The sequence below is a fragment of the Apus apus genome, chromosome 15 (genome assembly GCF_020740795.1).
Source record: "Apus apus isolate bApuApu2 chromosome 15, bApuApu2.pri.cur, whole genome shotgun sequence".
In the NCBI taxonomy this organism is placed as follows: Eukaryota; Metazoa; Chordata; class Aves; order Apodiformes; family Apodidae; genus Apus; species Apus apus.
This window is the reverse complement of record NC_067296.1, coordinates 7,425,056-7,452,349: the sequence shown is the minus strand read 5'-3', so window position 1 is coordinate 7,452,349 and position 27,294 is coordinate 7,425,056. Positions and strand designations below refer to the sequence as shown.

Here is a 27,294-nt window from a genome sequence, read left to right as displayed (position 1 = left end):
TTTAGGATTCTGAATACATTCTTGAACTTTTATTCCTCCCAGCAGATAAGCAGTTGATTAAAAACCTTAGCAGCAACACCAGCCCAAAAATATAAGTCTCACACTTTTAGAAACAAATGTGTGCACTTGCATGGCAGATTTAGGTGCAGGACTAGAATTCACATTTCAACAGTGACCATGGAAATGACTAATGAGGAATTTGGGCTGGCAGTGAGAGCAAACTGCTGCATGAGTAACCATGGAAATCATGCAACAAACACTGCCTGTTGAGGTGTGTTTAGTTTTGAGAAAATGGTTGGGGCCATGTAGAAAAAGTGAAATGATGCTCCTGATTTTGAAACAGTGTAAGCAGGTGAGAAACATCACAGTATCAAACAGGACAGTTAATAAAAGCTGTTTGGCACTTCTCAACTGAGGCTGCTTCAGCAATGTGCAGTATTAACCTTTCTGTACCTGGATTTTGTAGACTTCTTCCTCATGTACACATTAGTTCAGCAAGCAGATGATATGAAAAAGGCTTTTGCTTCCACTACAACTTAAAAGTTCCACTAGTGAATTCTGGAGTGTTAGGGACACTTCATAAATTAGGCAAAACAAAAGCTGCTGTTTTCTAAGATTTGAAGCTAAAGTGCCAGCAAGGAGCAACTGCCAAGTACAGAAACCCAACTGCAACTGGCTTTAGTCAAAGAAAAAAACATGTTAAAACTAGAACTTCAAATGCAGTTCTGTACTGTGTCATACAACCCCCCACTTCCCCAAATCATGCTATAATCAGTACTATGGGTTAGATACTTCAGTATAAAAAAAAGAAAAAAATCCCATAAAATAGAAACTGAGTATTTCTTAAATGACAAACCCACCAGTTTTCAGAGGTGCTTCCTTGTATGGGCAACACCTGCTTTTTGTCAAGGTATGCATCTTCCCTGGATTCATAATGTGCAAATCCCATTCATTATAGATTTATTCCAGTCAGGTTCCCTTACTAGTGCTGAAACAAATTCACAGTATAAGCTGTCAAGCTTCTCCATGCTGTGAATGAATATATATATTTTAAAAAAAAAAGTAAAGTGCAATTCATCCTACTCTGTAGTCACACAGTGGCTCTGTACTTCAGCAGATGTTTACAGCAAATTTCATAATAGGAAGAAGACCTCCCTGTTAAACAATGTCACTGTTTCAGGGAAGATGCTTCTGTTTTTCAATAGGCTGCATGAAATTTGCTGTGCTGTAAAATCTGAACAAAAGGTTCTTTACCCAGCCCAGTGTCTGACACTTGGGGGTTTCCACCACTCACTAGTAACACTAAGCACAGATCTGAGGTTTTATGCCTAAACGTGTAGCACGAGACATGCCTGAAATCACAAAGGTCATTCTTAGCTTTCCAGCTTTTCTGCAGTCAGACTCTTGATATTTAAATCCTCTTTCACATGCTCTGAGAAGCTCATTGCACTCCTGCTCTGCTATAGCAGCTCCTGCTCATCATCTTCAGACCCCGAGGGTCCCTGTCGTACCTCCTCGTACCATTTGTTTGTCAGGGTTTTCATCTGGATGCGTCCGTGGTGCAAATCCTGAGGGAAAACCAAACCAGAGCAGTTTGTTACTCAGCTACACCACCCCTTGTGTGCCTGAGCAAAAGACAGACTAGTTTAACAGAGCCCTAAGAAAATAACCCTGGTCCCCAGGCATGCAAAGCAATTCTGTTTCCTATGAGAAAATATTTATCAAGTGTCCAGCCAGTAATTATGTCCAAGGATTGTATTTTTGATGACAGGTATTTTTACCTGTGTTTTCTAGACAATCCTGCTCTGTGGGTTGCAACAATCCTAATGCTGTCTTGATGCCCTGGCTTTGAATCTCACTGCTCCCAAGGTGTTCCCAGGGTCAGGGGGAAGGTTGTGGCCTGCTTTGGTAATTCACATACTACTACTTCTACCTTTGGCTGCAACCTAGATGGCAGCCCTTGCTTTTTTGGCTACCAACTACTAATCTGGTTTCTTGATTCCTTTTTGGTTTTGCAAAAAATGCCTTCAGTGGGTAAGTGCTGAAAGCATTCTTCTGAAAAGAAAGGTATAAAAAAAAAAAAGAGGGAAATATACTGTATTTGTGCAGGCTAGGAAGATGGAATGTGCACACTTCACACAAAACGATCAACTGCCCAGCAAAAGTGCTTAATTCTGTGGCAAATTAGAGAAAGTGAATTCCACAGCCAAGGAGTCCTGGGTTTCTGAGGCAAGGGAGTGAAAATGCCACAGCATTTACGCCTCTTGGAGCCACTCATGTTAAGTTACATGTTCAGTCAGGTGTCATTTTGCTTTAACAGCTTCAAAGTTTTAATTTCCCAGTGAAGAAGTCTTAAAAGTGAAGGCTGCAATTCTGGTGTGTATTTCCAAGATAAAAACTGCTTTCTGCAGAAAAATCCCAACTCCAGAACTCGCAGGACCATATACAGTAAAAGGCAGCAACTGTGTGCCAGCACTTAAAAACTCCCCATGAGTGGCAGCAGCTTTTTCTAGCAACAGCAGTAACTAGTAACTCCTGATACTCCTCATGGTACTCTGCAAGATTAAAGGATAGTTCAGTAAATCCATACAGCTTTTACAGTGTAATTGTGGTAGCCCTGAGAGATGCTCATTTAATACAACCTGCAATTTTACAGTGCAGCTTTTCATTACAGCTGCTCTACATGTGCACAGGTAGTAGATGGCTCACTGTTCCTCATGTAAAAGTTGCACAACTACACTGAGCCTTGAAGGGTACAGACTGAAATGACAACCAGCTCTATCACAGTTTTTCCTCAAGAAAACAAGACTTACTTCTTGTGTGAGTCTTCTGGTGAAGAAAGGATTCAAATACTTGGCATCAAGCCACATAAACCCTTTCAGGTCCTGGCGTTTTATGTACTGGGCTTCATACTCCTCCTCTGTGAGCTCTGATAAATGTTCAGATTCTATGGTATTTCCCTAGAAAGATCACAAATATTGGAACAACCTGAGAAATGTGGCAGGCATCCCTCCAGCTTGTTTCAGCCCCCTGCTCTGTGCTCTCCCTTCTCACAACCAATTCCCATGCTGGAACAAGACAGAAATTTTCATGCCAGCCTACCAGGGCTTTATGACCTTATGAATCTGTCCAGCTGTTGATTCCCAGAGCTACTTTACTTCCCTTTTCCTGCTGAAGGGTAAAAGACTTCAAATGTTCCATATTTTGTATTGACACTATTGCTGAGAGCAGATTTCTAGCATGCAGGTTTTCTCTTGTGAGCTGGACAATGATTTTGTCCAGCAAGCAACACTAATGTCATTGTCTCACTGAAAATGCAGCCTCTCCCTGTGCTCTTCCTATACATACCTCCCTACATGGACAGAATAAGATAATTTAGAAAACTACAAGCTTTTCAAAACCTCATGCCAAAAGAAAAGCTGTTCTTCAGATCCTACACAACAATACCCTACATGTATTATTTTAAGGTTTGGGGGAAAATAAGCAAATGCTCTGGGATACTTTATATACTCCAGTGTTTTTCACATGAGGAGTCAGACAGGCTGTTTTCTTCAGTACTCTTGCTTAGCCAAAAATAGCTTTAAAATAAAACCCAGAGGGTGCTGTTTTTACCACCTTCTCATGGCCTTTGCATTGACTTTTTCAAAATTATTCCCATCTGCCTTTTATGGTTAATTCATGACTCACACTGTACCAGCTACTTTCCCTCTGTAAATGACTCAATCCTGTATCATCTGCTTTATGCTTCTGCAGGGGTTACTTTAATTTGCACGGATCATCTTATAATTAGATTGAGTTAAGAGACTACTTCTCCTCCCTTTGCCTGGTTATTCTGTGTAAACACTAACCAAGCTCTGTCTTGGGAGTATTTTAAGCTTATATTGCTTGGCCTTTTCCTGCCACATTTCCATTGCTTTCATTTTACTTTTCAGTAAAAAATCCACAATGTACGAGTGTTGGAAAATGTAAAAATTCAAATCCAAAACCCCCCTCAGTGATCCTCTCAAGACAAAACTCCAACAAACCATCTTCTCTGTCTTGCTGAGATTAATGTCCTTCTTGTTCCTCTTGCGTGCTTTGGAGTCCTCAATGTCAATCAGCCTGATGAGGGGCATGGTCCCTCCCCCCAGGAGCAGGATGGTGAACAGCACGATGATGATGGTGGTTGTCCCGATCAGCTGCCGCTTCTCGATGGGTTCCAAGCCCAAATGGAGGCTGAGGGCATAGGGAATTGCTCCACGTAATCCTTACCAGAGAGAACAGCAAGTCAATGAAGAGTGAACCAACACCCTGGTCACAGGAATTCTCCACCTTTAAGAGGTTTTTATGATCATGCACCACATCCATGGGCCTGTCATTCGATTGACATGCTAATTTGAGCTCTTCAGATACTGGTTTTCAAATGGTGAAGTTGCTAGACCTAGATTGAAAAGTAAACTTTGCAGAAAAGCTCTAATGGGGATTGCCACTGAATGGTCCTCCAGCAGAAAGAGGAAAGAGAACATATCTATTGCACTTGGGTTTGAGAATGGTGCAAATGTTCAGTTGAATTTTGCTCCACTGATAGAAAACCAACCCCTCCCAGTGCTGCCCACGCAATGAAAGAGAGAACTTTTTTTTTCCAGTCCTCTGTGCTTTGAACTTACCACTAAACCACATGATGAACATCATTTTGGGGGTGATTTTGTGATCACGGAAAAAGTTGAGTAGGTAGGAAAGCGGGAAAATATTCACTGCTCTACCAAACAGAACAAGCACCTGAAAAACAGAAATCAAAGGCCACTTGATGTGTTACATCCACTGCAGCTAGTTTGTACAGGGTAAAGGTGAATGTTCTTTTCACTCCTAAGCCTTGCAAGTAGGTGTTTTTGCTAAACTAACATCAAGAAATCTCTCAGCATAGGTCAGTGTGGAATTTAACTTTTTAAACATTTTGCCTGCTTAACTGAAACTAAACCAGACTTGTCACTGACAGAGACCAGACACTACTTAGTTATATTCAGTAAATGAAGCCCAAGAGGCATTCCAGGGACATTAAGAATTACTTTGGGTAAAAGTTCTCCTCAGTTCAGCTCCTTTAATCATTCCCTTGGTGCAGCAGCTAAGAGGTAATAAGATATTTCTGTTGTCTCTCCATGGACCAGTTTCTCAGAGAGAGAGAGAGGCCAGAAGCCAAACAAACAGCATGTAATCAGGTTCCTCAACACTTCCCTGGCTAGGGTTGTAAAATACACAACACACTGAAGCAACACTTTGGGGGGGGGGGGGAGTAAAAAAACCCCGAAGTAGTATTGATTTAAGAGCAGAGAATTAACACACACAGTGAAAACTTTAACTCAGAAAAGGTTTTCACAATGGCATTGCTGTTAAGCTCCACCACAAACAGACCTTGATAAGGTAAATATCCTAGAATTAGTCAGCAGGATCCTTGAAGGGCTGTGCTGTTTTCATTTATGAATCACCCCAAAATTATGCAATTTGCATGACGCCTGTGAGGACAATGCTACACAGAAGGAAGTGTCACACCTTGGATATATAGTAGATAAGGGAGTTGGGTGTAATGCAGCAAGAACAGTTCCCCATGCTGATACCACTATCTGTAAATTGTAGATAAGAATTCTTCCCTTGAACCATGGACTAAAATGTGCTGGAACATGTTGCTGTACGTGACTGGAAATGGGTTCACCTTTCCCTCTTTTGAGTGCAAAAGAGAATATACTTTTCATGCCTATAGTAAACAATTATAATAGCAAAAGAGATCAGTAACCCACACTGAAACTTGAAGTGCCACTAGATAAAGCTACAGTGAAATACAGAATGAAAGAATTAAGAGTCAACTGGAGTAAGGACTTCCTCTGAAGAAGGTGAGCTCAGAGTGGAGAAGTGATGGAAGGATAAATTCGTTTGTATAAAAAAACCTGCAATGATATGAGAGAGGAAAGACTGAAAAGCTGTAGTTCTGGAGAGATGAAATGAAGCAGACTGTTTCCTATGTAGTTTCTGTGAACTGTCCATTCTCATAAATTGTTCATATGAAGCTAAAGATACCTAAAAACTTGGGGGGCTGTTTTCTGATAAAATGACTTTTGAAATAAAGTGGCACATATAATATCCTCAACATCCTTTGAGATTTCTTTGATTTTAATAAATCTAATAGGGTCAAAACAAGCAAGGTTCTTTTCCTTGTTTTGAATAATCTTGTACAGAAGGGCTTCAAAATATCAGCAAACTGGAATTCCTTAAAGAATTATATATTTGTATACTAAAGTGCTGAGAACATCAACAATAATTTCATGCTATTAGAGTTTAACTTATAAAACCTATAAAATATAACTATTCTAAAATATTTTAACTGAGGTGTTTACCCCCTCCCCAATACCAAAAATGCATCTAAACAAGTATGGAAGAAAGTAAATACCTACTATGCACCAGATGACAAAGGACATCTCAAACTTGTGAGGAAAACTAAAAATAGACAGGCCAAGAAATGCAAAAACACACGTTTCTGAAAAAGAGAAATCACACCTTAAACAACTCCATAGAAGCTTTTGTACTTCTCTTATGAGTTACTATATAGGGTATATAAAATACTATTTCCTGACTTTTGAATGAACAAAATAGGCACAAATGCCCTGATGCAAAAGGCCAGGTTCTTCCACTCCCACTGTCAGAAGACAGCACCTTAGTCTGTGTGTGCAGGCTTTTTTTTTAGCTGTGAATGACTAAGGAATATAAATAAATCCAGCAAAACCTTGTTCTAAAGACTGAGGAAGCTTTTACCTGAGGGATCTAAGACAGATAAGCTGCAGAACACAAGCTACAGGAATGACTACTGATGACTTCTGTAGCTTTCAGATTATATATAAAACTGCCATGTTAGGTACAATCTCATATATTGCAAGTTGAATGCTGTTAGAAAGTGCTCAGTTCATTAAATCCTTATAAATGGCAGCAGTTCATGGCTTTGTGTAATATAATACTGCACTGTATGATCTGACAACTCTTGTATGTTCTAGTAGCCTCTAGAAGTGATGTCTGCAAATCTGCAATAGCACCACCACTGCACCATGGCTGCCCTAATCCAAACATTTTATTTCCACAGCACCAGCCTGTTGCCATTAGAGTTGAGACATTTCATCAGGTCCCTGCTGCCCTAGCAAGGTAGGTTCCTTATCGTCATGGCATTTAAAAACAGGATGGTTTTGGTCAGACACTGAGTTACTGTGGCAAAAGAAGGTTGCTCATGCTTTGGGTACTGGCTACTTGTATTTGCATGTCCAAAACCTGCTGCAAACGTGTAGGAAATGGCACAGAACCTTAAATAGTTCCTTTACAGTGACTTGAATGAATGTGGTTTTTTAGCATTTGTAATAGATTAAGACCAAATCCTGATGAGTTACTGGTGCTCATGCAATGAGTGATTAAATTTAGTTTGCAGCAAGGCTGCTGCTCCCTGACCATGTTCCAAATTCAGCTTCTGGCAAACAATACAGAACACATTTGTGACATCCCCTAAAAAACAGAGATATATTTGTAATTCAGAAGCAAGGCATTTCTTCAAAAGCTTCGCTTGCAAAAGAAAATGGACAGGCTATGGGACTCTGAGCTGCTTGTATCACAACTTCCAAAAACAACTTCTCAATTTGTGAAGGTGTTTTTGCAAGTAGATTTTTATATCCAAACCCATTTTTAAAAATACTGCTAAAAATCCATCTCCTAAAATTAAATATAGACCAGAGGAATAAAAAAAAAAATCAGAGCTCTCTATCCAGCTATTACTCTTCTGGCAAATCTTAGCAGGAGCCTGCAGGATGGGAGAGAGATTAACTGTATGTATTATCCAGTATGGCAGGAAAGGTGACTTTTGACTGCCTGTCACCCTCCACAATTAGGAATTCTTCTCTCAAAGACATGCCCCACTGACATACAAATGGCTAGATGAAAATTCTGCTGCTCCCCTCAGAATCACCATTTCAGGCAAATTAAATTTTAAACTATGAATATTAGCTATAAACAGTAGGTAGCACCTACCACACATGAAAGCAACAGTTCTCAGTGTCTGCTGCATTAAAATCTGTGTAACTGGGGACAGGTTATGGTGTGTGTAGTGGGACATCACGATGCCAGAGAAGAGGATTGCCATGATACCTGTAGGGAAAAATAAGGCAGTCAACAGAAGAAGAGCAGCTTGCACACTGCAAATATGTGTTTATAGCCCTTACTAACACAAAAGCTTATGAAGTCCACAAAAGCTTATGAAGGTCACTTGCAAGCTAGAATAAGTACATGTTTTCCCATAAAAGTGAGGGAAATATAAAGCCAGTTCTTCAGTGTTTTCTCTGCTTTTCACTCTCATAACAGGCAGAGAGGTGAGATCAAAAGATGAATACAAATTTGATAATAGCAGGGCTAGAGAACTGTGATTCAGTTCTCCCAGAAAGTCTGTCACTCTTTCCTACCTGCTGATCAGCTAGACCTGCCCTCTCTAACAAAAGCAGAATGAGAGCAAGAGGGCATGGGTGTGAATCCACTCCAGCATGAAGCACCACATCTAATACCATAAAAAATTAAGAATGACCAGCACATGCAGGTGTACCCCTGATTTTTCTATCAATCTGAGAATCAGAAAAGCTACTGAGATTTAAGAAGTCAGGGTAAAAATTAGCTTTGTAGCAATCATAGAATCATTTAGGTTGGAAGGTAGGACCTGCAACTGTGCAGAATGTCCCTTGTCTCCAGCAGAAAGGGTCACTAAACTATCTCCTGTAAGTTACTATGAAGATTATTCTCAGCTATCAACTAGGGGAAATGCCACCACATTTCCATTACAGAGTTCAGCTGCCCTAATGACACGCACAGCTGGGACAGAGAGAGCAGCTGATAGGCCAGAAGAGCTACCTCAGATTTCATTGTATTTCACAAATCTTTCATTTGTGTTGGGACTTTTTCCATCTACCTTGCTTCCTGGCTCTTGGTTATAGAAACAATCTGATTTTCAACCTATTTTGCTGACTGCTCAAGACACATCACACATGCTGTTGGTTGTTCATAGGCAGCTGGGCATCTTAAAGGAAGTTCTAAGCATTTCCATGGCTGCTGCATGGACTTAAAATTGAAAAGAATGTCATTTGAGAAGATGGTTAGGTCTGAGGAAAAAATGTAGCAGTCCACTTGAACAACTACAGTCCTCCTTATGAGGAAATAACTGACAACATAATCCAGAAGAAACCAACTGCAATGCAGTTGAGAGGACAGGATGACATGTGGGTATAATCTGCTTTGCCACAAATCAAGGAAGTTTAAAAGACTACAAGTATTTGTCTGGAGCTACATGCCCAGGCGTGGCCCAGATGAACACAATTGGAAGGATTAGAATAGCTGAGGTCCAGTCAAATGAATCCTTTGTTTGAAAAGCAGGTGCCCTGAGGTCATTCACAGTTTATCTTTCTGGAGAAGTTATTCTTGAAGGCACCTGAGCAAACCAGAGAGGTTGTCTTTACAAATAAAATGACAAGGAACCTCTGTCATCCTGAGAGTAACTAACTAGGAATCTTACTGCCATTTTTTTTTTACTGCATACCAATTTACAGATGTGTTGGTTATATAAGGCAATAGCACTGTCATTCTGTAACACTTTGTTAACATTTTATATTGATAAACAATATAAATTAGAAATAGAAAAGGCCAGGTGCTGGGACCCTCCAGAACAATCTTCTCACAAGACAAAACTTGTTTTAACAGCAATACAAATATTTTAACATATCAAATTGCTTGCTCAGGTTTCATATAATTTCATTGCCCTACATGTGTGTCAGTTCAGTCAACACTGAATGGTCTCAGATGATTTCCTCAGTACCTCCTACAGGGTACTAGACTGGACATTAAGCTAGCTGATGTGGCTGAGATCTATAGTGTGCAGCTCACATTTTAATCCTGTGTTAGGCAGAGGTAACTGGGGAGAAAACCAGTATATATGTTGGCTAACTAATGCTGAGGAAACTGCAATTATCTTTTTTATACTTTAAAAACATGAAGTAGAGAATCAGAGTTTCTTTAAGTCAAAGTGAAAAGCAAGAGCACAAGTTAAATGAGAAAACAGGGGCCCTCTTAGACACAAGTGATACCCACTCCCTGGATTCATCAAATAAACTTGCACTTACTCATTTTGCTACTCACCTGAGAGTGAGATACCTTCTGCAAGTCCATAAGGAAGGTAAGCAAAGATAATCATCATCCCAAACTCCAGGGAGGGTGTTTTCCTTAAATCAATGTGCTTTAGCACGTACAGATGAAAACGTTATGGAAAAAGTAAATTTAAAAAATTCAAAGAAATTAAAATCTGAGTCATTCCATTACAAAGCAATGATTATGCTTAATGTACTCATCTACTGAATAGCTAATGAAGCTTCACATTGGCCTTTGACTCAAGTATGGGAAGTTTAATAATTTCCCCACAGAGAAACATTAAATAGTAAAGGCTTTTCTAAAAATAGGGGAGAGTTATGAAATAGTGAGTTAAAATAGCTCTCATTTATGTTCTAACAAACATAGTGTCCTTCTGATGCTTAAGATACTTCAAACTTACTCTACATTTGTAGTAATAAATGTGGCCACAAGTTCTGCTTTGCATGTCATGCAGAGTTCTGCAGCACAGCTGCCAAGTACAAGTAGATTTTGTCTCAGACATCATGGTTTGCTGCACCAAGTATGCAAGCAATCTCCTGTTCAGTCACTAGACCTCTAGTTACTTCCAAATGGATATAACAGATCTGCTATAATATTAACAGTGAGGACTATTCCTTCAATCACATCTTGCCTTACACCTAAAATCCTCAACCCACTATCTTTCTTAAAATTCAGAGGATTAGATGCCTGTGACATGGAAGTTGACATTCCTCCTGGGTCATGAACCACCACCAACCTTCATCTATATTTATTTGCTGGCAACTAGTAAGAGATGTCTTTTGCTGCACTGAAATTTTGCATGCTTAGGGTAAATCCAATACTTTGAAGCACAAGTAACTGTAAAAGGGCATATAAGCTGCTTTTCTCTTTGTCTTGATATCAGTTAGATATTGGTGAAAGAAGTGTTGAATGTCTGTCTCCCTCTTTTGTTGTTATGTATGGAATAATTTAAAAGTTCATGGAATCAGGCTAATGAAGCAAGAGAGGAAATATGTCCATGTTTAATCAAACAGCCTCTTCTTGTTATTTACAAACAAAATGCTTAACAGTAAGTCCCAGATGACATGAATAGCTGTTGTACAAGCTCAGCACAAAAGATACCTGCAGTGAAGTCAGTGTCAACATGAAACAAGCTCTGAAAAGTAACAAAGGTGTCTGGATAACAACAAACATCCTTCCTTATCTCAGCAGAGAAGCTTCTAGGTTGTTTAGCAACCAGTTCATGGAAGTGGAAGAGGCAAAATATAACTCTATGTAAATCCAGATAGAACGGTACATAGGGAGAAATAAGCTGATCTGACTCAAAAGCCCTCAGGAAAAGCAGCTTTTCCCCCCCCCCTTTTTTAATTAAATGTTTTATGTATATATATGCTTGTAAAAATGGATCAGTACTGAAATGGAATTAATATACTTTGCATTTACACAACAATTACCATATTTTCATAACACTCCAATGCATGTAATGCAAGATACTATATAGCATTTCAGACCTTGATTATGTTAATAAAAATTTGATGCAACTTTTTAAGACACACCCACACACACTGACATGAAAACAAAATGAGCATGAGCTCAGCCAACAAAATAATGTCTAATAAGAAATATCCCCTAGGAAATACTGGAAAAGAAAAATAATATTAGAATGTCAAAGATCACCAATTTATAGAAGTATCATCAAAATTAACAAAGGATATTAATGCAGAAATAAGACCAGTAAGAGTGCCAAGTGCTGCAGAGCCAAAGAACATCTTAAGGAAGTATCCCAGTGCCTGTAGGAAGGTTTGCCATCCACTTACATCAGACATATTTTCTCTTGTCAAACCTTCTGCTGTGCTAGATAGAATTGAAAAATAAATAAAAAGAAACAGTTATAAATCCTAAGCCTGGATCCAAAAATACCAAACATCTTTTGAGAACAACAACAAAAGAGACTTGCATTTCTTTGTTGCTACCACTCTTAAAAGGCTTTTACTAGGATGTGTATAAAAAGAGGAATGTCAAAAGATGTTAAATCAAATCTTAGTGTAAGCCCCAAAGGGAAAAATAATTCTGCTAAAAATCTAGAAATCCAGCATTGCTCTTCTGAAGAATCCCCAGAATTGTGCAAACAGGCTGTGATAATGCCCAGTATTACAAAACAATTTTCAAACTTTGAAAAGGAAACAAAAGCACAATTTGCAGTAGTAAAAACTCTGGGCATGAAGAAGGGATGGATTGTGTGATCATCAGAGAAGAACAATTGAACAAGACCTCTCATCAAATATTTAGGTGTGCATAAGAGACAAGAAGGTCACCAAAGGAAGACAAAGAAGCTCTTAGGGGAGAAATCTCTTTGAATTTCAGGGATGTATTTCATAGAATTCCACGCAAAGAAGACAGGATTTTAACTAGTGTTTCTTTTGACTGCTGTTAGCCTTCATGGTCTTCCATAAAAGAACCACATTATTAAAAGCAATTAGTTAACTGAAAAATTACTCTAACTTCACTACCTTCTTAGTATGAGTACTCCCATACATTCACAGTCACTTCTGTTAACTTCACCAGTAACATGAAGATCTAGATATATTTTTTTTTATGCACTCAGCCCCAAAGAATGATCCCAGGCAAAGGCTAAGGGCACTGGAGGATGTTATTCCCTGTGACAGCTCCAACATAAATACAAAACTATTGCATGGATGCTGACGTGTCCCCAGCCCCCAGCTGAAGTGGGGCTCTGGGTATAAGCCAATGATACTGCAGGCACAGATGCATATTTTGCAAGGTAAATATTTTTGTCCAAGCCTGAAAGGACACATGTTGCTTTTCTGTTGTCAGGCCTCTTAGATGGAAAGAGAGCTGGGAAACATATGGACTTAGAAAGTAATCAATTCTCTGGGGTCAATGAGATGAGGCACTGAGGGAGTGGTAATAACACACCTATTTACTGTCTTCTGCCTATGCAGTTTATGCTACAGATTGCTTTTAACAAAGAAGGATCATACAAAATCCAGCTTTACACCAGAAATACATGATTACTCTCTATCTGAATCAATAATTAACAGAAAATAATGTGGTTGCTCTTCTCATAAACACAGGTAGTTCAAATGCACTTACTTGGTCAAGACAATAGAGACTGCATCATTGAGAATGCTTTCTCCAAAAACCAACATGTTAAGGACAGGATCCACATTGAGGGCATTGAAAATGGCAATAGTAGCCACAGGGTCAACTGCAGATATTAAAGATCCAAATGCAAAACTGGGCCAACACAAAACAAAAAAGAAAACTAGATGAAAGGAAAATATGTACCTACTAAACACATGAACAAGCAGTAACAAGTAGTTAACATTGTGTTATAGTTTCTACACAATGAAAGGTTGTACCCTCTGAAGTGACAAAGAGGAAGTCTTTGGTTTTCATTTATTGACAAACCAAAGAGAACAGTAAGACAAAAAATCAGATGTAAACCAAACACCTTCACAGACACAGCTGAAACCATGTATCACTCGTGCATAGTGTTACCTGTTCAGGAGTGCTACAGGGGAACATTTAAAGGGAACTGCTAAAACTTCATTACTTTGGAATCCGAAGACAGACAATACAGAAGCAATGAGACTGCTCAGCTGTGTAAAGTTAAAGACTGAAACCAAGTAAGGAAGATTTTTTCCTGTTCATGCATGTTTTACTTGCTATGTTTCTTGCTTGCCACCCAATTTATTTTGGATTTTAACAAAAACCTGCTGTATTGGCTATACAATAAACAAAGAAAAATCCCAGACAAACCAGGAACAAACTTTATTTAATGGTAGGGTGGTGTATTCCTAATAAGCTGATTAGATCCTTTGCCAAATTATTGAAAAATTTATATCATTGACTCTGAAAAACTAATTCTGGCTTTTAAGAGAAGATTTGGACAAGAAAGTTATGTCCTTATCCTACATATAAATAATACTAATCAAAGTTTGCATATTTTAATTTAAAGGTTGGTTAAAAACCCCAGTATCTTTCTTGTCTAGAATAGAACTATGCACAGAATACTCTTTGGAAATCAGAGTAATTAACAGGGTTCAGAAGTGTTCAGTCTGTTTCATACACTGTGTTGCAGCCAAGCAACCTAAACAACAACCAGAAGAGCTGGCCAACTACAGTACATTTATCTTGACTTTATCTTCACTTCATACACTACACCAGTTCCCCAGGAGCTTACCTGTCTGTCATGTTGAGTTTATATATTACATCAGCCTGAAAGAATAGGTAAGACATAAAAAAAATCACAATCAACTGTGTTTTGGTTTTTTTTTCTGCTGTTTTTTAAAAATGAAACTATTGATCAAACCCTAAGTTTATTATCATGAAAAAAATCACAGGAGTGATGCTATCCAGTCTACCACTGCCCTTCAGCAGTGATCTACTGCTCCAATTGTGGTCACTCAAAATCAGGGGATCTGGAACAGATCCTGATGAGTGGAGTAACTAACACATCCACAGGAATGCAAATCTGAGAGGCAAAGAGGAAATAATGGATTGTTTGGCCTACCTGAATGAAGTCTGAGAGAAAACATAATTATCCATATTTAATCAGTGGGAAAACACCAAAACAGAGAAGCAAAAAAAAACCCCAAAAAAACCCCAAAACATTGACAAAAGAACAAATATGTTTAATACTGGAAATTAGAATATGGCTCTAGAGAACAGAGGTTTTGGAACAGCCTCCCAGTAGGAAGACAGTAAGTAAAACTTAACTCAAGCCTTAGGTGCTTTCAACATGTAGCATGCTATGCCTGTGGAGGGGGTTATAACATTGTCTCTGTCCTAGCAGAGAACTGGACTTTGTGACCCAGGATTTAATTTTCATTGTGTTTGTCTGCTCTTGAAAAATGGACTTGCAAGGCAGAGAAACTGAAGTGTTCCAAAGGAGTTTTTCTTACCTGGCCCAGGAAATAAATTCCTCCACCTACAATGAAAGCTGATATTGCAGTGCCAAATACAGAAAAGAGAGTGATGGAACCAATGTTCTGAAAAAAATTACCCTGGAACACAATAATTAAGTAAATCAGTGACAATTATCTGAAGGAAAACTCATGTTCTTCCCATTTTGCCTCCTTCACACCAGCCCTTGTACAGCTCTGATGAGGAAAGAAACCTCTTCCAACCAAGGAGAACAACCTCTGTATGGTACCCAACATCTTGCCAACATTCACCTAACAGCAACAAGCTGCATTCCCTGCATTTTGGGTTGAAGAGGCTTAAATTTTACATTTTCTATTTGCCGAAGATTAATATTCCCTTCTGATTATTAATATGACTGAATTCAATGCAATTATCCTAAACTTCATGAAGATAATTAAAAGCAGAATGTGTTCTAAACAGAACCTCAACATGTAAAATGAGTGGCTGGCAGGGGCTGACCTTGTGCAATGAATATCCAGATTCAAATATAATAGGTGGAAGCAAAAGCAGAAAAAACATATTTGGACGAAACATTTCTTCTTCCTGCAAGACAAGAATGAAGTTTAATTTCAAGGATATCATAACGATTGAAATAACAAAAAATCTTCCAAAGGGGAAGTTACTTAAAAACAAAAGATGTTGGAAAATGAAAATGGCATTAACACTTTCTTCCTTCTTATGTCAAAATAAAAGACTAAAAGACAGTAAACTACTCCAAGGGCTGCTACTTCAATTGTTTGTTTGGGGTTTTTTTAATCCACTGATAGAAATCTAAAATCTAGGTGTTATTTATTTTAAATTACTGTCTCCAAATAAGCTGCACAAGAAACAAAGAAATTTATGGCAAAGGAAAAGTCCATCTGCTTCCACAAAAAGTATTCTGATTTTATCTTACTGTCTCAAAATCTGTAAGGACTGTCAAGGAACAGTGACCTCTTTGGCCTCTGGTTTGAAGAGAATCTAGGTTAACTGTGACCAAGTGCAGTTTCACTAGAAAACCCATTACCTAACAAGAAGAAATCTTAGCACAACTGCAAGTGAACATGCTCAAGATGCACAGCACTGTTGAGAGTCTGAGGCTTGATTCTTCTTGGCAAATGTAATTTGTGCCTGTAATTTAATGGTACTGTTCTGATGGTTTCTTTTTACCATCAGTGATATAAATGAAACCTACTGTGAAGTAAGTTATTTTTGGTGACCTTACTCTTGGTCACCTATCTCATTACTTGGCTCACTCTGCTTTAGGGAGTTGTACCCCCAAACTGGTACTCTATATTTTTCTGCTGGCAGACTAAGCACAGAAGGCAAATCAGTCACAGCTGAATGTGCCTCTCTCTCTACCCACCAGGGTCCCTCCTGGCCCTCACAGTTCTGAATCCAGCACAACTTGTCACCTTTGTAAGCCACGATTAATTTGTTTAAATCCAGGTTAAACAGCTGATTGACTGTCCTGTTAGAACACCAGCTTTCCAAAAGGAAGTGCTCATCTCTTTAGAGTCTCATCCCTGGCTGTACCAGCGATAATCATCTTAAAGGATTTGGGGGACTTAGAAAATAAAACTCATCCTTTATACTGAAATGCTCTAGTCCATTATTCTGCACACACTATCTAGTGTGTCCAGGGAACACAACCTTGTGTCTGTCAACACAGCAGCACTGCTAGAACAAAAACCCCACATGCCTGATTAATTGCACTGTTTAAAAGCCCCTGAAAGCAGAGCTGGACAAGGAGGTGAGAAATGATGAAAAGGAAGGACTGTATTTGTGCTGCACTGAAGCAGAGACCAGGAGAGTAAAACATGAGGACTGTCATCATCAGCCATGCTGACCAGCAAGAATCACCAGCATGTGCACAGTGCAGTGAAGACTTAGTAAGGCAGGACTAAGGGCAGGGATTTGCTCCAGGATTTGCCTTCTACATGGATATAACCTGAAGTTAAATATGCCTTTTTTTTTTTTCATATCAGATAAACACAAATTCTCTAGCAAATTTTAAACCATTTAAAACCATTTTATAAAGTACCTAATAATTAGTGATTAGAACATTTCACACCTGAAATTATGACAGCCTATGTTAAAATCTAAGCTTTAACACAGTGAAAGTAACTGAAATAAATAAATAACAATGTGGTATCTGTGACCCTTCACCTCAGCTGATAATATGAGCAGCATCTCCCAAGATCTGACCAGTGCTCACCAGAAATAAACTACATAATTCATTAGCTGTGATCAGTATTTCCCGTGTTTGTAGCACCAGTGCTCATATCTTAGTGTACTTTAAGCTCTCCTTTTCCTCCTTCTTAAAATGCTGATTTTGTGGCTGTTTGGCTGACTTACCATTTTAACTCAAATTCAGCTGACATAAATCAGGAATGAAAACACACTAACTAGTGCACCACCCACTGTTTCTAGTAAGTAAATATATAAAAATGAAATATCACAACTTGACTCTTGAACCGTGTATTTGCTTAAATGAATGTACACAAAATTAGTGTAGTTAGTTGACAAAAAAAGTATAATATGTAATTTAAAAGCTACATTTGAGTGAAAATCTATACATTTTAATGTCTTTCAACTAAGTAGGAAAAAACACAACTTCCTTTAGGGAAATAACTGTTAAGAAATATTAACCTGAAAGCTAAAATTAAAAGTCACTACTCAGACCAAGAGTTTCAGCTTGCTAATATAAATCCTGGTTAAAACTGGCAACTCAAACCACTGTGATTTCAACCAGTTCACTGATCTAATCCTAGTAAACTGTTTGATCCTATGAAACAAAATCACCATTTAAATACTGCAAGATTTTAAATACAAGCAGGAATAGTGAAGAGTGTGAAAAATGCTGCTGCTTCAGGCAGACTGGTTTTGGCAGTGACTCCACAAGAAGCAATGGAGCACCCAAGAAACATGCTATGATGAATGGATTCTCTTGTGAACTCTCTGTTCTTGGCACCAGTTTGTTGCAGTTTTAAGCATAAGTAAATACAATAAGTAAATAACATGACTTTTAGCACAGCTATTCTGAAGAAGTGCTCCTTTTTACCTATAAATCTATGTTAACAAATTCCTGTAAAACATGACTTAGCAACCCATCAAAACACATTTTTTCTATGAAAACATCTACAAAATTAAGTCCAAAAGGAGAAAGTGGAGTAAACAGTCAAGAAGAACACAAGATAAAAAAATTGCTAAATTTTTTTCTCTGACTGATCCCAAAGATGCCCAGTGCCACCTTCTACCACTTATCTAATAGGAACAGAGTTGGTACCATAAAAAGGATTATTCAGGGCAAAAAAAATACTGTGTAGAAAAAGGACTTTTAATGGGTTGTATTACTATTAAAAAAACCCCAGATTTTGGCATCAAGCATGCTGTATGTAAGTTTTTGTACATTACTTCTAAAGAAACTAATATTACAGTCTTATTTTAAACATTTAAGGATTGATCTACAATTAAAAATTAATTGCTTCAAATGTACCTTCCAGTTGGCCAGCTTTTGAGCCTCTATGATTTTTATAAAAGCTCCCATAAGGATACCTAGGAGAGAATGAAATAACATTCTGAAATACAAAACATGTGGCTGTTGCCAGTAACTGTTTATCAACTCTCAGTCAACAAAGTTTTAAAAGTGAAACCAAGGGAAAACACAAAGGCAGCAAGTCTTTCATTCCTAATTCACAAAAAAAACAGTGTGGTTTTGGGTCCAATATGTGATAGTTTCCAGTATATTCCATAATTATGTAGCTTTCCTACAGAAAAGATTGTCACTTGGGATATTCAAATACTGAATATTGAGAGTGCTGTAACAGTTTTAACTACTCAAAAACCTTCTCATCTAAGCTGCATTCAAACAAAATTCCACCTTCCTTGCTAAAGAATCAGGAAGTTATGAGTTAGGTATCTGTGTGATAGCACAAGACCTTCAACAAACCTCAGTTTTTTGTCTCAGTGAAATCACAGCACTTACTGACTGGCAATGAAGCAGGCAACACAGCCTGATCTGGGTGGAGACACTGTCAGAACGACTTCCCAAATGAATTACACATCTTTTAAGTCATGCAGAAATACTCATTTGAGAATAAAATAATTTTGTCAAGGGTGCTGCAAACTGTTAAAGGTTATCATGCCCTTTCCTCACATATATCTTCAAATAAATAAGGCAGAAATCTCCAAACCAACAAGATTTCTTCCAGAAGTTAAGAATATAATTAATGAACTGTCATTAATTGCTTTCAAGGAGTTATGAGGAATTTGCCTTTAGTCAGATTCCAGATCTGTGCTTCCGCATCGTTGTGTTTTATTATTAACAGAACGGAGCCCTCACAGTCAAGCACTGTGGTGCAGAAGTGAAAATACACTGAATGAGAGGTAAAAAGTGGCTGGGAAGCTTAAAGTGTGCTTTCCTGTAACTCACATGCTTTTATTCTCCCATGCTGTAGCTATCAAAAGAGTCTTACAAACAGCATCACATGGATTACTCCTGATGGATGTGTCATACACACAAAGCCATGAGGCTTAAGCTTTCTTTCATACAGAAATATTTCTATCCTCTGGGACTGATGCCTTCACATAATTGTGCCATGAAACGGTTTACATGGAAAGGAAGAGCAAAACTTTAATGAAGGAACATCAAAGGTCTGCTGCTCTTTGAAGGGGGACAGATGCAGATACAGCCACTCACATGCCACACAAATGCAGGTCTCTACTAACAGTCAGGCTTTCCATCCTGGGAAGGAAGCCGTGTCAGAAGCCAAAGACTAGAACATTTCTCATTTTCACAGAGCAGCAACACTATTGTTAGCTGGTACAGGCAGTACTTGTGTCACTTATAAATAAGTTTACACGGGGAAAAACCACACCACAACAACCACAACCTGTACCTCTGAAGGCACAGACTTCAGGAAGTGTGCTTCCTGAATAAAATTTCAGTGTTTTATGAATTAGTATTGAGAGCCCTCACATAAAACTATGTTTGAAGGGGATTAAAAAGAAACAAGAAACCCTGAACTCACTTCTGCTGAAGTGGAAGGGCTCCAGTGTGACTCTGTGAAATTGGATCCCTGTGAGTAGGCCACTCATGGCCTGTGGGCTACAAGCTGGTCATCCCTCTCCTATGAGCTCAAGAGGCTTAAGTAAAAGGCTGGTCTCAATATCAGAGAGAGTCACAAATTGGCTCTAACAAAAGTGTCGTGGACAGATTAGGTCCTTTCATGATATCAAAAGTTAAATGAACAATATAAATTGCAAGGCAGTAGCAGAAGTTAAGGGGAAAGGATGAGCCTGAATCACACAACTTCCACCTTTATATAGCACAAGGTACTTCTGGCTGCACATTACACACAACAGAGCTACAAAGTGACAAAGAGCTGCACAAAATAATGCATCACCAAGAGAGTTTAATAGCAGCAGGATCAAACTGTGAGCTGGTATTTAAAACCTGTCCCACACATTTTTACAAACTACTCTTCTTTTGTTACTAGATTGATGAATGCAGTTTTTGTTCAGCTGGTTCCATCTATTTAATCAGGTAGATCAGTTTTGTGAAGGGGCTAATTGCAAAGCTAAGTCAGTAAGAGTTAATCTAAACCTCATCTTTTTGAGAATGTTACAGGAATTTTCTTATTACAACCAGCCTTTCTTTTTCCTGAGAACATATTAAAACTCATTATCAAATCAAAGAGAAAAACTTTTCTGGCAACTATTTTTACCAACAAAATTCCAGTTACTCTTAAGGACAAAGATCAAAATCCAGCCTTAGAGAATGAATGCAGTCCTGCCCTGTCCACCAGGAGAGTAACATGCCCTACAAACTGTAAAGGATGATCTGCAGCAGCTCTGATCTTTCTGTCATACTAGAGTAGAGAGAAGCTTAAACACAGAGAAGTCTGATGGATCCTGCTTCTATAAAGATGAGGTGTGTGTGCAATGCCCAGGAAATCCACACCAGCACTAGGTAAGATTTCTTTCAGGCCTATTAGTTTTCCAGCTGCACAGAAATATTGAAGCTCAAACAGGGCCTTGCAAAATTCATGCCTGAAGGAAAATATGTTTTTCTTTCTGCTAACTAACAGCTCTAAGATCTTCTCAATCTAATACCCCAGATGCAGGAAGATTCCTGTTTTCCAGAAAGCATAAGGTACTGACAAGCACCAGAAAGCTTACTCCCTCCCATTGAGAAACTGAGTGAAAAGACAGTCCAGAAATATGAGAGAAGAAGGTACCAGCAAAGCCCAGAACAAAGTAAAAAATCTACCTGCTCAGCAAGCACTACACTCCTTCTTGCCATGTCAGGATTACAGTTAAGCATCTTTCTCTTTTTGTTCTATTTTTAGAACAGCTGTCAGGGAAAGTGTCACTAGTAACAGAAGCAAAACTACCACCAAATATTGTAAACAAGATACAGAGACAGCTGAAAAACTGCTGCTAGGGTTAGTTAGACCAGGTTATTTAAACACTATGTTAGACAGTATGTGGAGAAAACAATGCATTTATTTGGCCTGATTTCCTCCTCATTGACACATTTATAAATCAGGAACAACAGCATACAAATAAATTAAATTACCCTAACATTAAATAACAGGCTTAAAAATACTCCAAATTTAAATAAAATTAAGTAAGCACTTGATCTTCATTGAAGGTGGAATTCCTACAGTTCAAGTCACAGGAAGAGCTCTTGTCACAGTACTACAGGGATAGTTCAGTATCTGACAGTCCAGGCAAATTTTCAGGATACAACTTCAGTCCCCAGCTAGATTAAAATCACATATACAGACTTAATTCTACTGAAACTAATACAAACACATGTACCACTTCAAAGGGAAGGCTAGAGTCTCACTGCCAGGGACTGCTGCCATATCTTGTTCCACAGAGCAGATGCAAAAAAAGAGGAAGCTGCCCAAGTACTTAGGTAGTGACATCCCTACAGTGCCTGTATGTGTCATTTTTCTGGGCCAGTCTCTGCACATATGCTCATTTCTTGGTTTCTTCCATGAATTTAATTCTATGAATTGGCTCTTTTCTTCACTGAATCTAGTCAGCTGCATCTTTCTAGTGATGGATAACATACAACAGAGCGTATTTCAACTACAGACTACTGAGAGTCCCTGAATGAACACAAAGTCAATATAAAAATGTTATGGTTACTCACCTAAAGAAACAACAGCCACACTTTCTGGTAAAAAATGAAGTCGGTATTTTATTAGTAAATGCACCAATATGATGCAAATAGCTGTGAAGGAAAAAAAAATGTAGATTAGGAAGTGTTAGAAGAGAATAAAATATACTTTTAAGTACTATTTCTAAAATACATGGAGCAAAACTTGTCATAAGGATTGAACAGAAACCCACTAATGCAAGTAACCCAGTTTTAGTTCCAACATAATTATCACTGAAGTATGTAAATGGATCAACAAATGACAGAAAAGAACTAGGGCAAACTTTAGGACTTAAAACTATCTTCTAAAAATACCAATTTTACTGCTTTTAAGAATTTCCAGCAAATACAAGCATGCTTCTGTTTAGCAGATCTAATCACCAGCTCCTGTCCACCAACTTTTGAGTACTTTGTTTTGGCAACAAATCAAAAAGCAACCATATCTAAGAAGTAACCCCCACCCCCATCAATGTTATGGCAGCTTGGGTTATTCTTCAGCTGCTGGTCACCCATTCCTTGTGTGAGACTGCTCAGTTTGGTTGCATATCACTTGTACGTATCAGAAGTGCAACAATCAGGCAAGAGGCTGGAAAAAATGGTGCCTGGGACAGGCTTAAAGCACATTTGGGTGTCCCCATATGGAAGAGCACAGGAAAAGCATATGGTACCAGAAGGGAATTCCATAGATCCCATGAACATGGCAGAACAAAGGTCTGACTTTGACAGTGAGGTGGTGTTTGACCAGATAAACAGGCCATAGGAATCTGGGGTCAGTGACCAACATGTGCTACTTAACACACTTTGAATTTGGGGCATGGCTCTGACACAGCCCAGATCAGCTTCTAGCTCTGTCCCAGCTTAGAGCCTTTTAAAGGCCACAGCTCAAAACATCCAGATTTAAGCACATGGCATATGTATCCAATTTTCACCCTTCCTATGATCTCAAATGAGAGATTAAGAATAGGAATAACTATGAACAATAAGCTTTACTTTGCTCAGGGAACTCCCCTGTCCCAAGGGTGATGATTTAATATCCATTATCTGACTGTCATAAATGGGCTGGAACACAGCAAAAAAAATTAAATAAATCAGAGCTCTGTTCTTAAGCCATTGGAATTAATTACCATTAATGGCCCTTTTAAAAGACACACATATTCAGGAATTTTCTTTTAATCTTAGAATGCATTTTGGTCTTTCTTTTGCTTCTGTTTACATTCTGGTGTGCCAGTGAACTCTGGAAAAACATTAACCCTCTTTGAAGACAAATAGATACTGTAGAAATAAGCATCAGCCTTCTACTTTTTTCTGCCCTCAATAACAGTTATCAAGAGACAAACTTCTATTTTTTTCAAACCCAAATTATCTGCAGACATTTCTGCAATGCTGGCAGCTCCATACCTATTATTTGCTCCAGTTGCTAGTGGTAAGAATAACCACTTAGAAGACCAGGTGACCTGCCTGTCACAGAAAAGTGTCTCAGTGTGGTTTGAGTTGGAGGAACCATGCACACAAAGGAAACAGCCACACCATTAATCCTACATTATAGTTTGTTACTGTTACAGTTTTGTTGCTCTAAGCAGATGGTGGGAGATACTTGTATCCTATTAAAGAAAATAGCCCTTACAGAAAAGTTGGGCACCCATCTGCCATTCTAAATGCCTATATATGTAAATCAAGAATGTAACTATGGCAATCTGCAGCTTATTGTTGCACTCCTGTGGCAATGTAAGGAAGGAGAGCCAGATAAATAGATGCTGAATTTTAGTACTTTTACATGTAAATCTGACTGCCTTCTATTGGTTTCTGTAAAAGAAGCCCTGGGGGCTTTCCAGAAGGGCTGGAAGTAGCTAAATGGACATCTATCTAGGCCACTGTGCTCATCTGCAAGCACCATGGAGTGTTCTGGCAGTGTCTTCTTCATACATGAACACATGCCACGTGCTTGATAAAGAAGGCAATTAAACATGGTGTTTGCACTGAGACCATGGTGAAAAGGTTTGCAATGGTCTGTGGCTTTCCACAGGTTTGGGAGCTTCAGGCAGTTATATACCCAACTTTCTAAATCCCTGTGCCTGTACAATATTCCATTTCATAAAGAAAAAAAACAGAGGAGAAATAAAATGCCACGATTTTGAATGTTAGCCTATGTTCTCAGATACAGAGTAACATTAAAGGGAATTAGAAGACTTTCAGTTCATCATTCACCTAAAACAAGAAGACTAAAAAAAATGGTCATGCCACTAGATTGCTCCTCTTGCTGGGCTTGGACTCCAGTCTGAACTGGAAGGATGGGCTTAGCAGGTGTAGGTACCACCAATCTGGTGGTAGCAGCCAGCGTGGTGTGGAGGGTGACATTGATGGCTTCATGGGTGGCATTTGCAGACCTGTCAGGATAACACAACAGGTGATTACACTGGATGGGAGCATCAGGACAAAGACTTAGCCTGCTAAAGACATGCACAATGAAGTTACCCAACCATCCCATCATGCTGAGTTTGTAGCCGTGATCAACACGTTAAGGTAGCTTTTAAAAAGGGGTCTTTGATGACAAGCAAATACTACAACTTCAGATTAACGGAGTCGATTATTGCCGAGCCCCTTCCGGCGCTGCAGCTTGACACGGAGAGCGTGAGGCTGCGGCCGCCAAGTAACAAACCCGCTGTCAGGGGCTGTGGGGCTGCACTCCCCAGCTGCTGCCGCCCTCCCTGCCGCGCAGGGCTGCTCCAGAGCCGGCCTCCCCTCCCGTGGGCGGGACGGGCCCGCACCAGGGGCCTGCGCTGCAGCCCGCAGCGAGGGCCGGGGGACACGGCCCGCCTCGCGAGCCCCTGCTGAGGGGAGAGGCTTCCCCGCCGGGGACACGGCAGCACAGCCCAGCCCCGGAGGCGGGGCCTTCCCGCCAGCAGGGCCCGGGGGAGCGGGCCGGTCCCCCCTCCCGCCGCCCCGCACTCACGCCGCCATCTTGCCGCCGCCGAGCTCAAACGTCCCACCGCGCCCCCGCCACTTCCGGGCACCTGGCGGGGGGGTGGACGCTCTAGCGAGCGCGTCCTCCGTCTCTATGATGGGAGCGGGGAGGGTGACGGCGGTGAGCCCGCGCATGCGCGCAGGGCCGGGCCGCCAGCGTCCTCGTGATCGTTGAGTGTTGGGGAGGGGGGGGGGGGCCCGTTGCGTAGCAACGCCGCGTCGTCACGGCCCGCGTGCTGGGGCGTGACGTCACGGCAGGTCGCGCGCCGGCGGGGGGGCCGCAGCCCCCGGTCCCTCAGGAGCCCCCCGGGCCTGTCCCCCCTGCCACGGCCCGGCCCCCCCGCCCCTCCCCGGGAGTGAAGGGGCTAGAGGACGAGGCGTGTGAGTCTGGGGGAACGGGGGTGGCTCAGGCTGCAGGGAAGGAGGCTGCGGGGAGACCCTGCAGCTGCCTGGAGAGGTGGCCTCTCCTCCCAGGTAAATCACGCTAGGACCGGAGGAAAGGGCCTGAAGCTGTGGCAGGGGAGGTTTAGGGTGGATTATCAGGAAGAGTTAGGAGGAGCGGTCAGACACGAACCGGGGAGGTGGTTGAGTCACTCAGAAGCTGCGTGGATTTGGTCCTTCAGAACACGCTCTGGTGGCCAAGGTTGTGGGGGCTGTTTGTGTTGATGGTTGAACTTGCTGATCTTAGAGGCCCTTTCCAGCCGTGACCATTCCGTGATTCCGGTGCTGGATCTGGCATTGCCTGATAGCTCCTGTTCCCTCAGCAACCATCACCCAAGCTCACAAGTAACCTCTCGGGCCTGAACGGAGGCAGGGGTTGTGATGGCACAGGGTTATTGTTTCAGAGAGTGTGCTGGAATCCCCAGGGTAGTGACTGCAGAAGTGTGCTGAGGAATTATGTCAAACCATTCTGTGGTGCCTGGAAGCAGGAAATGGGTCCTGGCTTTTTCACTCGGCCATGTTCCACCTGCAGCTGCCCTGACCCTTCCTGCTGGCTGGGCAGGCCTGGGGGAGCTCACAGCTGAGCAGATTTCACTGCTCGACCACAGATGGGGAACCCACTGTACAGCAGAGTGAGCATTTATCCCCTTCACATCGAGCTGAATGAAAGCCACAGCCTCAAAATCAGTGTCAAAATGCTCCTGAATTAAAATATTGCCCAGTTGTCAGCCTCACCTGGTGCAAGTTTCCAATACCCTCCGGAACAGACCACTGCTGTCACTTGAGTCTAAGCAATCCTGTGCATCAATTCATACCTACAAATGGGGCTAATTAGCACCTCCCAGCTTACACAGGCAGTCACGGACATCCATCCATTCCCCGGAAAGTTTGAGATGATGGGCACGATGGAAACAACTAGAATGCCAGCATCACATGCTGGGCGTGTTTGTGCAAACAGGCATAGTGCTTTGTATGCCTAGGGGCATTTTGAAGGCCCTTCAGAATATCAGCCATGCACTTTAATCAAAATGAAATTGTAGATTCATGGCACAGACACATGGACACTCGTGAACCGTTTGCATGAAAGTGAAAGCCATTGAAATCAGTACCAACATGTGTGAGCTTTAAAAAACAGTGAGGTTTGGGCACCAGTTGCTTTTCTCTTTGTGTCACAGGTGGCAGAGCTGGAGAGCATCGTTTCCCGTAGTGAGACCAAACCCACACCTCGTCTTTGCTCTCCTGTTGCGGTTTTGTGGTGACCTACTTAGATAGTCTTACTACAGTTACAACCAAATTATTTTTACACACTGGCTAATTTCAGAGAATCTGCAGTTTGCTGATCCCCGTCTGCTTTTACTCATTCTTTCCATCCCAGTGGTGTTTGGGACAGTTTAGAGTGCATGACTTCAGCTTAGGCATGTGTCACTTAAAGCTCACTGGTGCCACTGAAAAACAAGGATGGCCCTTTGCAAGGTAGTTTCCAGAAGTGATGTGCACATCTCAGTTCATTTGCAGGGGAACTGTGGGGCCTCCAACACATCAGGAGCTCAGGTGCTCCTGCTCTTTGCTTGAATTTTTTGCAATGCTCTGGTGTGGAGATTATGTGCAGTGTTTCATCCATGAAT

The 27,294-nt window shown here is 40.4% G+C and overlaps 1 protein-coding gene across 2 annotated transcripts; it reads right to left on the bottom strand.

The window, feature by feature from the left end:
* On the bottom strand, positions 1-25,323 carry SLC9A8 (solute carrier family 9 member A8). Of its 2 annotated transcripts, XM_051633103.1 has the most exons (16): positions 25,218-25,323; positions 24,473-24,651; positions 22,262-22,342; positions 18,593-18,651; positions 15,574-15,657; positions 15,093-15,194; positions 14,372-14,406; positions 13,279-13,422; positions 11,880-12,018; positions 10,177-10,282; positions 8,032-8,148; positions 6,423-6,505; positions 4,647-4,758; positions 4,026-4,246; positions 2,814-2,960; positions 1-1,568 (listed from the first exon to the last, which is right to left on the bottom strand). In XM_051633103.1, the coding sequence occupies exons 1-16, from the start codon at positions 25,223-25,225 to the stop codon at positions 1,461-1,463; spliced, it is 1,725 nt and encodes a 574-aa protein (XP_051489063.1). In that variant the 5' UTR covers positions 25,226-25,323; the 3' UTR covers positions 1-1,460. The 2 variants fall into 2 exon arrangements, with proteins under 2 accessions (XP_051489063.1, XP_051489064.1); XM_051633104.1 differs by lacking the exon at positions 15,093-15,194.
* Positions 25,324-27,294: the final 1,971 nt, after the last annotated feature.